This window comes from Filicampus tigris, chromosome 12 (assembly GCF_054856515.1).
Source record: "Filicampus tigris isolate MCC_2025a chromosome 12, RoL_Ftig_1.0, whole genome shotgun sequence".
Lineage (NCBI taxonomy): Eukaryota > Metazoa > Chordata > Actinopteri > Syngnathiformes > Syngnathidae > Filicampus > Filicampus tigris.
In genome coordinates, this window is record NC_141228.1 from 13,032,266 (window position 1) to 13,045,133 (window position 12,868).

Below are 12,868 nucleotides of genomic sequence, written 5' to 3' on the forward strand. Positions count from 1 at the left end.
GGAAGGTATAACTTTAATGTTAATTTAAGAAGCAGTCAAACGACTTATTTCCACCCCCATGCATGTCAAATAAAGCTTATGGATGTGGAATCCTCCTGGAACACAACCCAAAAACGTTTTACCAAGCATTCGCGGCTCCCAACAATTGTAACGCACACTTAAAAATCAGTCTGTGTACTTGGTGTCTTGCACAATCAATCTGTGTGTATCTTGACGGCTGGAGTCCCAGAAGGGCCGACAGTCCACAGGCCCGTGTTGCTCTTCCAGCTGCACTTAATCTCCAAGACATTGCGTACGGTACAGTATTACGGATAAATAGCACAGTGTGTTTTCTCTATAAATGATGAGCATGTTTCTTTTTTTTTTTTTTTTTTTCTCCCATAAGCTGTGCGCTAAATATACCTTCATGGCTTTAAAAAAAACATTTCAACATCTGTGAAATCTGCCTGCACGCCTCTAATGGGCACATATGGTCAATTGCATTTCTTGCACCTGATGTTTAAAATACTGGAAATGCCAGCAGTGTTTTATTGATCTTGTTCAGTGGAAGCGTTTTGTCATAGTCTATTTATGTATGTTATATATACACGTGCTATTATTTGTCGAGCTAACTACCTTCTGCATTGATATTACTTTCCTTTTCAATGCTATAATCCAGGCTCTGCTCTCCCCGGCCAGCCACTTTGCTCATGTTTCCCAAGTCCTGCTTTGTGGTGGCAACATGGCAGACCATTTCTCTGTAATTGGCTATTATTAGTTGTCATGGCCTCACTTTTATGGCGGCATTACACAACAAGGTGATGGGAGCAGACAAAATCATTTCGACCTTGCCATCACAGCTTTTATTGACTCCTCATAGTCTGGGCTTTATATGTAACATCCTTTTTTCGATTGCCGTTTTGGCAAGTGCTATATTCCAACAATGTCTTGACGTCCCTGACAAATTACTGTCCGGCCTGTGAATACGGGGGGTTGCCCAAAAAAAAGGAACCAAAACGGAAAATAAAAGAATATATTTTAAAGTATTCAAAAATTATTGGGAAAAAAATCTACTAAATCTTATCCTCACCCAAATGAGCCACACAATGATACAACCGAACACATCACATAAAACAATGACAATAATCAGCCATAACCTAAAAATTGGATTTCAAATGTTACTCAACTACCACTATTATAGGTTTAGAAAGAGGCCAGATGGATCATTGAAGAGAAAAACATGTGCAGGGCTCCCGATAATTACTACTACACTCAGCATAATAATGAGTTTTATTTATATCATTAATCATTCATTTTCATTTGTTTCTCTTCCGGTCTGTCGATGTATGCATGCATTTACTTGAAAACAGTCTGTGGCCCAAGAAAGGTTGGGGGCCACTGTCCAGCGTTGAAAAAAAAATATCAATGACTCATTCACGCAGTAAATATTTTTGACCCACTAGCATTGTTAATGCGTGATTCTTTGAGCTTTTCTATAATAAATATTTTGACATGGTAACAGTGTGCATGCTTCACACAGAGCATTCCTACAATACTTTGGAAACTTACCTTGACCGCTGAAGATTTTTGACATAGTTTCAAATAAATACTTTATTATCAACAGTCTTGCGATATATTTTGTGGCCATACAGTAACATTATGGTGAATGCTCGGTTCTCAGCCGTCATAGGTCACATAGTTTGACACACAGTAACATTAGTGTGAATGGTACTCACAGCCTTCTCACAAATATTTTCAATACACAGTAGTTGAATGTTTGGCTCGAAGCATTCACTCTGATTTTTTTTTTGTGAATTATGTCATTGCTCGTATTCTTGTAAAGTTTTTAGTTTTTTTTTTTTTTTTTTTTAATCTTTTTGTGCTGCACTCAGTGTATATGTACACGTTTTCAGTGCTTCTTCCGTGCGGCATCCCTGCTGATGGCGGTACAGCACGAGACAATGTCCCAGCTGGTTCTCACCGCAGGCATGTCAACATGTAACCGATGTTAGGCATTAGTCAATTAACTGTTTTAATACGGGAGGTTGTTCAGAGTTCAAAAGGTACTATCAATTATTGTTCTAAAGCTACTGCTGCTGCTGTTTGCACATTGATTCATGAAATCTGTTCATGTCTGTCATTCCGGGAAGTGGAGCGAAAGGAAATTGATCCGCCCTTGCGATGGGGGTTCATATTTTATTTCCCACTTTTTTTTTGTTGCAACTGGGATCTACCATGAGGCAGACTTCTAGTCAATAGAACAAAGGTGGTACCCAGTCAATGGTGAAAGATTTATTTCAGTGATATTTGCATGTAGGCATGTGTGGCTATAGACCAGTCACGAGTACACCAGGATGTGTGGTGTATCGATTATCTATATAAAGCGAGCTGTATGTTCATGAACGTTTTGAGTAACAGCGATACCATTTTAGTGAATGTTGCTGATGTCAGGCATATGTCCATACTAGACCTTGATGGCCAGCCTATTTTCCCTTAGAGCACCATCAACCCTGTGGATGGGATCTACCAGCCGCCTCTGGACACTCCTGTAGCCAACACCACGATGCCAACACAGACCACTCTCCCCTCAGGTAGCTGCCGGACGTGTTTGCATACTCAACTTCTTCCTATGCACATGCTGATTCATGAGCTTCGAGGTTTCATGCTGACTCTCTGATTTGTCTTTGAAAGATTAAAGATGAAAAACTTCTATTTATGCCAGACAAAAGAAATATACTAAACGTTTCTTTAAAAAAAAAAAAAAAATCATAATCATTCTCTCCAATCATTTTGCAGAAGTAAAACATTAATCAGCAGAAGAGCTTTTAATGTTATTCAGGGAGACATCACAATGCTTAGAAATGCTTTTTCTGTGCCAAAATACAGTACAATAGAAATATGAGTGTGACATCAAGAGTATGGTGAGATGTGCTGTGCTTTGGTCTCCTGCCATTGCTTTTATTGTCCATGACCTGCTTTTGAACAAGCATTCACAACCAATAGGTTTACCCTGTGTAAAATGAGAAGTTGCCTATTTGAGAAAACCTAGTACAGTATTTATTGCATTCACTTAAAATGAGGCTTATAGTAATAATGATACATTTTTCATGCACAGTAGCACTGGTGGGGATGAATTATATGATATGACTCCACCAATATGACTCAGAGGTGGCAAAGATGCTCACAACCTGCCCAGATACCTTTGTGAAAAAATACTGTTGTAAAAGTAGAATTACAGGTTTAACTCCTTTACTTAAGGTAAAGTAAACAAGTACAGACTCTGAAATATACTTGCACAAAACTAAGAATTGTTTAATATCAGTGTACAATAGGCGTTTTGATACATTGGCGTAATGAAAAAGAAAAAAAACTGCACACGAAGTGGTTTCCCTCTTATATTAGCTCACATAGTGCTTGAACTGAGAATGGGGGGAGGGTGGTTACTTTCTCTCGCACCTGGTCAAGTGCCTCTGCTGCGATAGCCCGCAGTGGACGCGAGGATTTATTAAAAATGAAATAACATCCCACTGTCGACGTGCGACTGTCAGAAGAGGCATAACACCCACGGACTCACTTTCAATGTAGTAACTTACCCTACTCTCCGAAAATCAACATCTATGTCATCTGAGCTACCTTGTTTCTGTCTTTCAAAGTAATCTCGGATTGATGGTGCGCCTATTTTGCTAAAGTTAATTATGACATTTCAGATTTGCTTTAAAGCTGCAGTGCATACTGCGTAGCTACTGTCGCCCCATAGAGTGGAATTCTGCATTACAACAACCAAACTGAGGCTTTGATATGTCGTAGGCAATGCATCAATGTCTCCCCACCGTGTGATTCGAGAATTTTTTTATTGCATTTTGAAGGACAGCCGGTGGAGAAAAAAAGATGGGATACTTCGGAAGGAGTCATTGTCTGATTATTTTATGCAACAGAGACACCAAATAACATATTTAGTTAGCTTTGTGTAAACTAGATACTAGAGGCTGTTTTTTGCCTCTTTATTTTATATTTATTTTATTTATTGAATTATTTAAGGTGATATTTTTTGATAATATCTAAGTAGTACTCTTAATTGAGTACTGTTTTTTTTTTTCCAATTATGGTCAACTCTGGTACCTGGTTACTTTCCATCACTGGTTATGAGTAATAATTTGAGTATACGTTGCAATTGTTCGGCTGCGTGGTAGGCTAGTGGTTAGCTTCAAGCTTGTGTGTCTTGCAGGTCTGAGGTTCGGTTCTTGGCTCCGGTAACTCGCTTCTCGCTCAGTCTTCAGGAATAGTTTGTAGCTCGTCGGCGACGCGTCGCGCGATAGAAAACAGGTGTCTGGAAGTTGCGTTTGTTAGTTGTTATTAAAGTAAAACAACCGAAGCATAGGTCTTAATTATAACGTGTTAAAAATTGTATGGCGCTACGACGGGCCGGTTGGTGTCAGTTCGTCAGGTTTGTTCACGTCCGTGACGTTGCTGCCCTCAATTCACCCATAACATGTCACACAATGTGCGCTCAACCGCTTTTTATTGCACTTTGTTATTCCCTTCGTCATTTCTGGGGCGTTGTGAAGTGAAAGTACCGCTACATTTACGCAGTTTGTCTGGCGTCATCCGGCGAAACTTTAATACCCGCTTCCTTAAAATAATATATAAATCACACAAACATGTTAAATGAGCTCTTACCAAAAAAAAGTAGTACGGTTCTCTGAAATCTGTGTGCAAACAAACTCCAACGCTAAAGGAGTTTGTATATTCTGCAATGAGACAACGACGCCCCCCTGTGTTCGACCAGCTGTCTTTTTTCCACAACACTGATGATGTCGATGTTATGGTTGGAAACAGCCGAGTCTTGCCTAAGTGGAATATAAAATATTATATTGCATGGTCATTCACTATTGAGTGATGAGAATGGTGGTATGACACCTGAAGCAAGGCCAATATGGGAAGCAGCGTCTCAACAGGTGTTGACATTTTCCTGTATTGATAAGCAGTTCAGAGAATTGATGGATGAACATTCTCAGCGTTATTGCCTTTAAAATGAATGTTTGTAGCAGACTCCTTCTTTTAGCTAAACATTGTGTTATGCATTATTTTGAGTTTGAGCTAGAACAAAACAGACTGTACAATATGACATATACAATAGTGTAAATGGTACACAGTATTGTTAGCTGATAAGTTATTTTTTTGCATTTGGCTGGACTCCACCGCTGAGATCTAAATATGATCTATTTTGATCAGATGAGTGTGACCAGACTTAAAAATGCTGTGATTCTGTCAACCTCAAAGTAGGCCATTCTAAGTTCAGTTACCTAATAGACTGCAATGCCTTTGTATATGACCCATTCATTCGACATATCAGAGCCTCTTGGAAGCACCAATGTGTTCTTTCCTCTTCCTCTCCATTTTTGTTTTGGCACAGAAGATACTTCTCAGGTGTGTAAATCTGACCAGCGACCTTCAACCTTACCTGTTGGTCCTGTTGTCACAGTGATGGGCAGTTTGCAGACCCCAACTCCCAATAGCACAGGTAAAACATTACTGCTTTTTTTTTTTTTTTTGCCTGAGGGAAATTATCTTATGTAATGTGCCAAACCTTCTGTGCTCATTTTATTAGAGTTATTGGGTGGGATGGGGTATAGGGCGGGGGCAGCTTTTAGGGCTCGGCAGTTAATCAATGTGTGATGAAATTGCATTGTTGTGTGTTACATGCACGCTAACACTTACCTCGCCCTTGTGTCAGGGAGCGGCCCGTCAGGCCCCAACAGCGGCGTCACATCCCCGTCTCTCATCCCCCTCCCATCGCACTCTGTGCCGGACTTCTCGTACTCCTCCAGCGAGGATGAGTTCTACGACGCCGACGAGTTCTACCAGAGCACCACTTCCCCCAAACACTGCATAAAGTGAGTCATTGCAACTGATTCAGGTCACGCCAACGTCCCACACTTGAGTGAACGGTCTACTTATCCTCTGCCTCATTTCTCCCAACGTTACCGTCCCGATGCTCTCAGTCCCTCAGGACCCCCAGCTGCGTCGCCCCTCAATAATGAAGAAACGGCGTTGAAGAGACCAGACACAACAGAATCCCTCAACTCGACCATGTCAAATGGCACCACAGAACCAGGTAAAAAATAAAAAAACAATTGTCAACAAAGCAAGCATTCAGTTTTGATTTTATTAGATTTAGACAGTTACTTTACAGAGAGACTGTTGCGCTCAGATATGTTTGACAGCCACGACGACCGCGACGACGATGGCGAGGGCGAGTCTGTGGAGGAGCATAAAAGCGTCATCATGCACCTGCTCTCGCAAGTCCGTCTGGGCATGGATCTCACCAAGGTAACAGCGCCGGTTTCTCTCCTTGGCAATCAATCCGTGCTGTGAGCTTTTTAACTCACCACTAACATCAGTGGGCTGTTTGGGTTTGGTTCTGAGCCGCAGTTTGTTTCCATCCTAATCCCCAGGTGGTCCTGCCTACCTTCATCCTAGAAAGGAGATCTTTGTTAGAAATGTATGCCGACTTCTTTGCACATCCAGACTTATTTGTAAGGTAACTGCCCTTTAACTCTCCCAAAGCTGTTGTGCTCCACAAATACTGATTCCTCTAATCAGTTCAGTGCTTAGAGGGTGCCCTAAAACATTTGACATAATTTCTGAAATTTTAAAAGAGATATGTAAAATAGACATATGCATCATAGTAACATTTCTGTGACATGTTTTATTAAAATACCCCAAGGATCCAGAATTGTATCAAATTTGATACACCTTTTTTCCTTTCTTGCTAAAATCCTTTTGGAAATATTGTTGGAATTTTCATAAATAAATCCTATTCAACACAAAGCCTATTTAATTTTGTTTGTCGAGGACATAACCCAGATATTTTGATTCCAGTTGATGTCACTTTTTTGGGACACCCTGTAAAACACCAATTCCACAAACATTAGCACTCAGTAAAATTTCAACCAAGATATACATTTTTAGAGAAACAAAACCCAACAATTGTAGAATGGATGACAATTGAAAAAAAAATGTTGAACATTATCAGGCAATGCTACACAGTGGCAATCGTGGCCCTGTCCCAACTTTTTTTTTGTAAGGTTAAAATAATGTTCCATTCTGAATGCAATATTGGTTTAGGAGTGAGTTTGTTTTTTAATCATTGCATTCTGTTCATTTACATATCGCTGGCATCGGACCAAAACCTTGTACCTCCAAAATAGTCACTTTTCAGGAGACCCCCAAAATGGCTAGTTTGTTCAACCATTAGCATTACATCGTGAAAGAGAGCCATTTTCAACACTTTAAATTTGTCAATAATGTGTAAAAATAACACCTGTGTGTATAGAATGACCAGTAGTATAGATTTTGGAAAAAAATATGAAATTCGCCAAACTGTGACTGAAGAGGTTTTGGCCCAAAGCCAGCGATATACAGCATTCAACTTTTTATGGCCATTGGGGTGCCAGCTGCATTAGTGCAGTGCTAAAAAGGTGGAGCAAGACACGTGTCATTTCAAACCCACCTAACACTTCTGTGCAATAGCAGGAGTGGACTCACAACGACATCATTTGTGCCAACTGAGCTGAATTTAACTCAACTGTTAACTCTTGTTGTCAGTGATTTTTCTTGGCATGCAATGTAACGCAATCCTTTGATTTCCTGCAGTATCGCAGAGCAGCCGGATGCCCGCGAGCGCATGGTTCAAGTGGTCAAATGGTACCTGTCCGCCTTCCACGCGGGCAGGAAAGGCTCGGTGGCCAAGAAGCCTTACAACCCCATCTTGGGAGAGGTCTTCTTCTGTCACTGGGATCTGCCTTGCAAGACTGAGGAGCCCTCCCCCCACATGGTGAGCTCAGCCCCCTACCTCTCTGTCCGAAGCTCCTATGCGCTCTGTAACATGTGCTATCGTCTGTTTTCAGTCATCTTCTCCTGCTTCTGTGCAGGACACGCTATCGGATGGTCCGGTTCCATGGTCTTCACCCAACAATGTGTCTTTTGTGGCAGAGCAGGTCTCTCATCATCCACCCAGTGAGTGATAATCTTCAATAGGCAAATACAGTGGAACATCATCTAAATTTGAGGGGGAAATGATAGAATGGGAAGGTTTTAAGCAGCATTTGATCATACGTAACCGTCATGCAAGTTTAAAAGTAACTGAATCAATTCATTCATAAAATGACATAACAGTAACACACTTGAAAGGCAAAAGCGTGAGCGCTGTAGATTGAGCATCTCATCTAACTTTGTACTTTTTCTTTAGAGTAAAAAGAAGTTACCAATTTTTGCTAAGCACTAAGCCAGTGATTCACCAACTGGGGGCCGGCTAGCTTTAGTTTGGGAGTCCACAAAATAATTGATAATAAATGTGTTGTATAATTTTAATCACTGGCGTTCCACGAAATCCTCATATTTCCCAAATCAGCACGTTTCAAGAGACCAAAAACGGCATGTTTGTTCAACCATTAACGTTGCATCGTCAACTTAGATTGGTTAATAATTTGTTAAAAATAGATAAATAGAAATAATAAGAACCCCCCAAAAAAAATTTTTCTCCTAAGATTACGACTTGGTGACAAAATGTTTTTGTTCTTATAAATACTGCAACTTTTTTTGAAAACAAATTATTCTCAACATTACATTTTTTTCCTCAAAGAAGTATGAATTTATTATAACAAGACCTTTCTCAAAGCGTCAATATTTTTAATACCTATGGTATTTAGGAGCACATATGATTGTTTGATATTATTAGGATTAAGAAATTAAAAGCTGAGCATGCTAACTTAACTTCGAATAATAAATAATTCATATGTTGACCCATTTGTCTTACTGCTTTGACCATGAGTTTGCTGATTTATATAACATTAATAATCTGTATATTCCTCCTCTTGAATCCGTTGCGAAACCAAAGAAAAAGTGTGGCATTAAACCTTGCTGAGCTAACTGAAGTATTTTTTATCAATTGCAATTACACTTTAGGTGTTCCACTAGTTCACTTCTGAACCTTACACAACTTTTTTTTTTTTTTTTTTTTTCCCCCATCCAAAATGTTGTTAAATTTCTTTGTCTCCTCTTTTTGCAGTTTCTGCATTCTACGCAGAATGTTTAAGTAAGAAGATCCAGTTCAATGCTCACATCTGGACAAAGTCTAAGTTCCTCGGCATGTCTATAGGCGTTTATAATATTGGACAAGGTACGCTAGACTTTTCATACACTTCATCCTACACACACAACGTTCACGTTGTCACATTGTGAACTGAATTGATGACATTCTCCATACAGGCTGCGTGTCATGTTTAGAGCACGATGAACATTATATCCTCAACTTCCCCAACGGATATGGCAGGTGCGCGCTTCGCCGTCTCCCTGCGGCCGTTTTGTCCACGCGCGTTTGACTGACCTGAGCCGTTTGTGCAGGTCCATTTTGACCGTGCCCTGGGTGGAGCTGGGCGGGGAGTGCAACATCTCCTGCTCCAAATCGGGCTACAGCGCTAACATCGTGTTCCACACCAAACCCTTCTACGGAGGCAAGAAGCACAGAATCACGGCAGAGATTTTGTAAGAAGAAAAAATGCTGCTTCATTTCCAGACTTTCAAAGCCCCTTGGCATTTTTTGATATCATGTCTTACTTGTTGATCATCTTTTGCAGTGCACCGAATGACAAGAAGTCTTTCTGCTCTATTGAAGGCGAATGGAACGGAGTGATGTTTGCCAAGCTGGCCACAGGAGTGAGTTCTCACTCAGGCTTTCACAAGACACTTGTATCAAAAGAAAATTCTTTTGCTACTGCTGAGACAGGTTTTCACACTTATGCTAATGTTTGTGAATCATTCAGTGGACTTGAAGCTACAAAATATCCGTTGCAAGAGGATATATCTTTACATTAGAAATTAAGACTTTATTATTAAATTTCATTTTAAAAAAAACATGCAAAAACAAGAAAATACTGAATTAAAGGTTGAAAATGTTATCGTTATAGTAATGGTCATAAAAGTGAACTGAACTGCACCATAATCTTTTAGTTAGTAACACTTTTGACATTAGTTACATTTACCGAAGTTATATCGCAGCATTGCAATTTTTAACTTTGAAAACTTCCTATGAAACTCAGCCTCACAAAAAATACATACAGGGAGGTCATCTGACGGTGGCCTGTTGTTTTCTGGTTCTACATTTTTGTTATATTTTCAAATCAATTTTGTAGCTGTGATTTCTGACTTGATCAACACGAAACCATTATCCACTGTATCAGTGTTTCAATGTGTTTAAATTGTATGGGAGGGGCTCAGTTATTTAAACATTTTTTGATCTGGGTGCTCTCTCAAGCAGATTTTCAGCTACTTGCGGGTGGTTCCGGAACGTATCCCACGTGTTTAACGGGAATTCATTGTATCAGTGCTCGCACACAATTTGAGACGATGCCCAATTTGATTGTGACTGTATATTTCCTATTTGAATGACAAGCAAAAATAGAATCCCTGAATATTAAATGTGTTGCAGGAGAACACATCGTTCATTGACACCAAGAGGATGGGCATCATTAAGAAGAAAGTGAGGAAGTTGGAAGACCAGCTAACGTACGAGTCTCGAAGGTGAGACGTTTCACCCTTTTGGCAGCCTTGTACATTGCAGTGCAAAAAATGAAAGATGATTTTCCTTCCCCTCCTCCCCGACAGACTTTGGAGAGACGTGACCCTCAATTTGAAGCTCAAAGACATCGACGCCGCAACGGAAGCCAAACATCGACTGGAGGAGAAGCAGAGAGTGGAAGCCAGGGAGAGGAAGGAGAACGAGCAACAGTGGGAGACCAGGGTGAGCCTGGCGGCCATTTTAACCTAGCACGGCTTCATTCAGCGATGGAGAAATTTGCCAACGGCTTCATTCGCAACAATGTATCGCTTCCCTGTGTGTTTGCAGCTATTCCACGAGGACGGGGAGTGCTGGGTGTACGACGAGCCACTATTAAAGAGACTAGCCTCTCCTCGACCCTGAGAGGAGCGACGCGCGTACACCCCTCCCGGTTCCCCCAACACTACATGCATTAAGATTGAACGCACACTGCAGAGTCTTTATAAGAACTCTTTAGCAAAGACCATTTGTTCTCCGAGCCTTGGACTGACTTGACCGCCGACGGCATTGTGTACGCAGCTTTGCACCCGACTGTAAAACGATGGGAAGGAATGAAATTAAACGGAAAGCGCCTAAGATGTACTGAGACGATTTGTAACGCTTGACTCCTTAACAGTGCGGCCCCAGTTCTCAGCCAGGCCACTCCCTTCATCAAGGGTGTTGAAATCGAATCATAACCTTTTCACATGTAAAAACAGAGCTTGACATCTCAGGGAATCTGGCGACCGAAGAAAGAAAGCCCCCTCCAAGAGTCTGGCAGCCTTATGATGAGGATAATGATAATGATGATGATGATGATGATGATGGTGATGGTGATGGTGGTGGAATGGTTGAACCTTAACTAGGCGGTGAAGACGTTCTCTGCTTGCCTGCAACTAGTTATAACTGTTGTTTATATATAAATATAGATATACATATGATGCATATATTCTTTTTTATTTTTCTTTCTGGCAATAGTGTAAAATATTTGATCATAATGAAACTTTTAAGGAAGCATCCAAATGGTCATGGTTGATGTTCTGCTCTCATTTCATTTCAAGTTAGTTTGGTCCTTCATTGCAGGACACAGTTATGGTCCACAGAAGCCATAGCATCTGAACACACAGATAGAAATATATTTATGCAATCTAAAGGTTATCAGCAATGCTTGGCGGAGTTCAAAGGACATAGAACAATCCTATGAATATGTTTCTGTGTAACCTGAAGGCATTTATGAACAAATGATTATGTGGCTTTATGTTCTTCTGGACCGCTTTGTCCATGATGATGATGTTCTGTTCTGTAAGCATCACCTTGCTCAAGGGGAGGAGGAGGAGGTTGTAAACAACTCATAGAAAACAGATGGCAACATCACTGCTGTTTTTTTTTTTTTATTGTAGTGCTGCTACAGTTCATTTAGGGTTTTTTTCCGCCCAAGTTAACAACGCTGAGGGATATTTTACTCTTCACCTCAAATGTTCTTTTCCCAAAATGTTCTTCATTCCTTTAGTTACAGTGACATAGACGCTGGATCAAACTGCAATGGATGAGATACAATAATAAAATTCCACCTGAAAATGCTAAAGAACATAAAATGTAGTCTTGTCTAAGACTGGTTCTTTTATTTTATTATTAGGATTTACTTCACAATTACAGCCTCAAAGGTGGAATATGACGTTCATACACACTACTCACACAAGGCAGGGATGTTGAGTTTTGTAACGTTTTAAAATTATTTTTTTAAGGGTGTCATTGTCCTCCTGTCATATGGGTTGAACAGGGGATGTAGCTCAGTGGTAGAGCGCATGCTTAGCATGTATGAGGCCCCGGGTTCAATCCCCGGCATCTCCAGCTTTGATGCTGTGCATTTCTTGAGATATGCGTCATGTTTGTCTTAAAGTGGAAATCAACGGTGGTCTCGCTTTCTATTGCGGATTACAAATGTACGGGCGAACCAACATTTAAAGGACAGTCAATTGATCAATAATATTAGTGAGCTCTGTAACAAGTAGAAGTGGGAATTCCATCAGACGCTGTCAGTCAGTCATTGACGGATTTGCAGACAGAAAACTTAAAAAAAAATGGACTAAGCATGGTTGGAAGTGGGTTTTCGTCAGTGTAATTGTCACAAACTAGGTAAAGTATCAACTGACGCAAGTCAGTGACTGGCGAACGCCAGTTTTACTGACGAGTGACAAAAAACGCTACGCACCTGATGTGTTTGTTACTTACTTGAGTACATTGCATTGACTGTATATGTACAGTAGGTGGCAGTACGCACCAAACAGAATC

The 12,868-nt window shown here is 40.5% G+C and overlaps 1 protein-coding gene and 1 non-coding gene across 11 annotated transcripts in view; both read left to right on the top strand.

Moving 5' to 3' along the window:
• osbpl9 (oxysterol binding protein-like 9) overlaps positions 1-12,171 on the top strand; it is a 32,248-nt gene extending 20,077 nt beyond the window's left edge. For 8 of the 10 annotated variants that reach the window (XM_086046995.1, XM_086046997.1, XM_086047000.1 and 5 more), the window contains 15 exons: positions 2,477-2,570; positions 5,393-5,500; positions 5,714-5,873; positions 5,982-6,094; positions 6,191-6,309; positions 6,435-6,520; positions 7,636-7,816; positions 7,890-7,998; positions 9,050-9,160; positions 9,250-9,313; positions 9,385-9,525; positions 9,618-9,696; positions 10,469-10,560; positions 10,645-10,780; positions 10,886-12,171. In XM_086046995.1, coding sequence (XP_085903121.1) covers positions 2,477-2,570; positions 5,393-5,500; positions 5,714-5,873; positions 5,982-6,094; positions 6,191-6,309; positions 6,435-6,520; positions 7,636-7,816; positions 7,890-7,998; positions 9,050-9,160; positions 9,250-9,313; positions 9,385-9,525; positions 9,618-9,696; positions 10,469-10,560; positions 10,645-10,780; positions 10,886-10,960 — 1,668 coding nt within the window. In that variant the 3' untranslated portion in view covers positions 10,961-12,171. The remainder of the gene's footprint in view (positions 1-2,476; positions 2,571-5,392; positions 5,501-5,713; positions 5,874-5,981; positions 6,095-6,190; positions 6,310-6,434; positions 6,521-7,635; positions 7,817-7,889; positions 7,999-9,049; positions 9,161-9,249; positions 9,314-9,384; positions 9,526-9,617; positions 9,697-10,468; positions 10,561-10,644; positions 10,781-10,885) is intronic. The other 2 variants (XM_086046996.1, XM_086046998.1) reach the window with 1 other exon arrangement.
• Positions 12,172-12,355: 184 nt separating this feature from the next.
• Positions 12,356-12,427, top strand: trnaa-agc (transfer RNA alanine (anticodon AGC)). The gene has a single exon. It is a non-coding gene; the product is annotated as a tRNA-Ala (tRNA).
• The last annotated feature ends 441 nt before the right edge of the window (positions 12,428-12,868 follow it).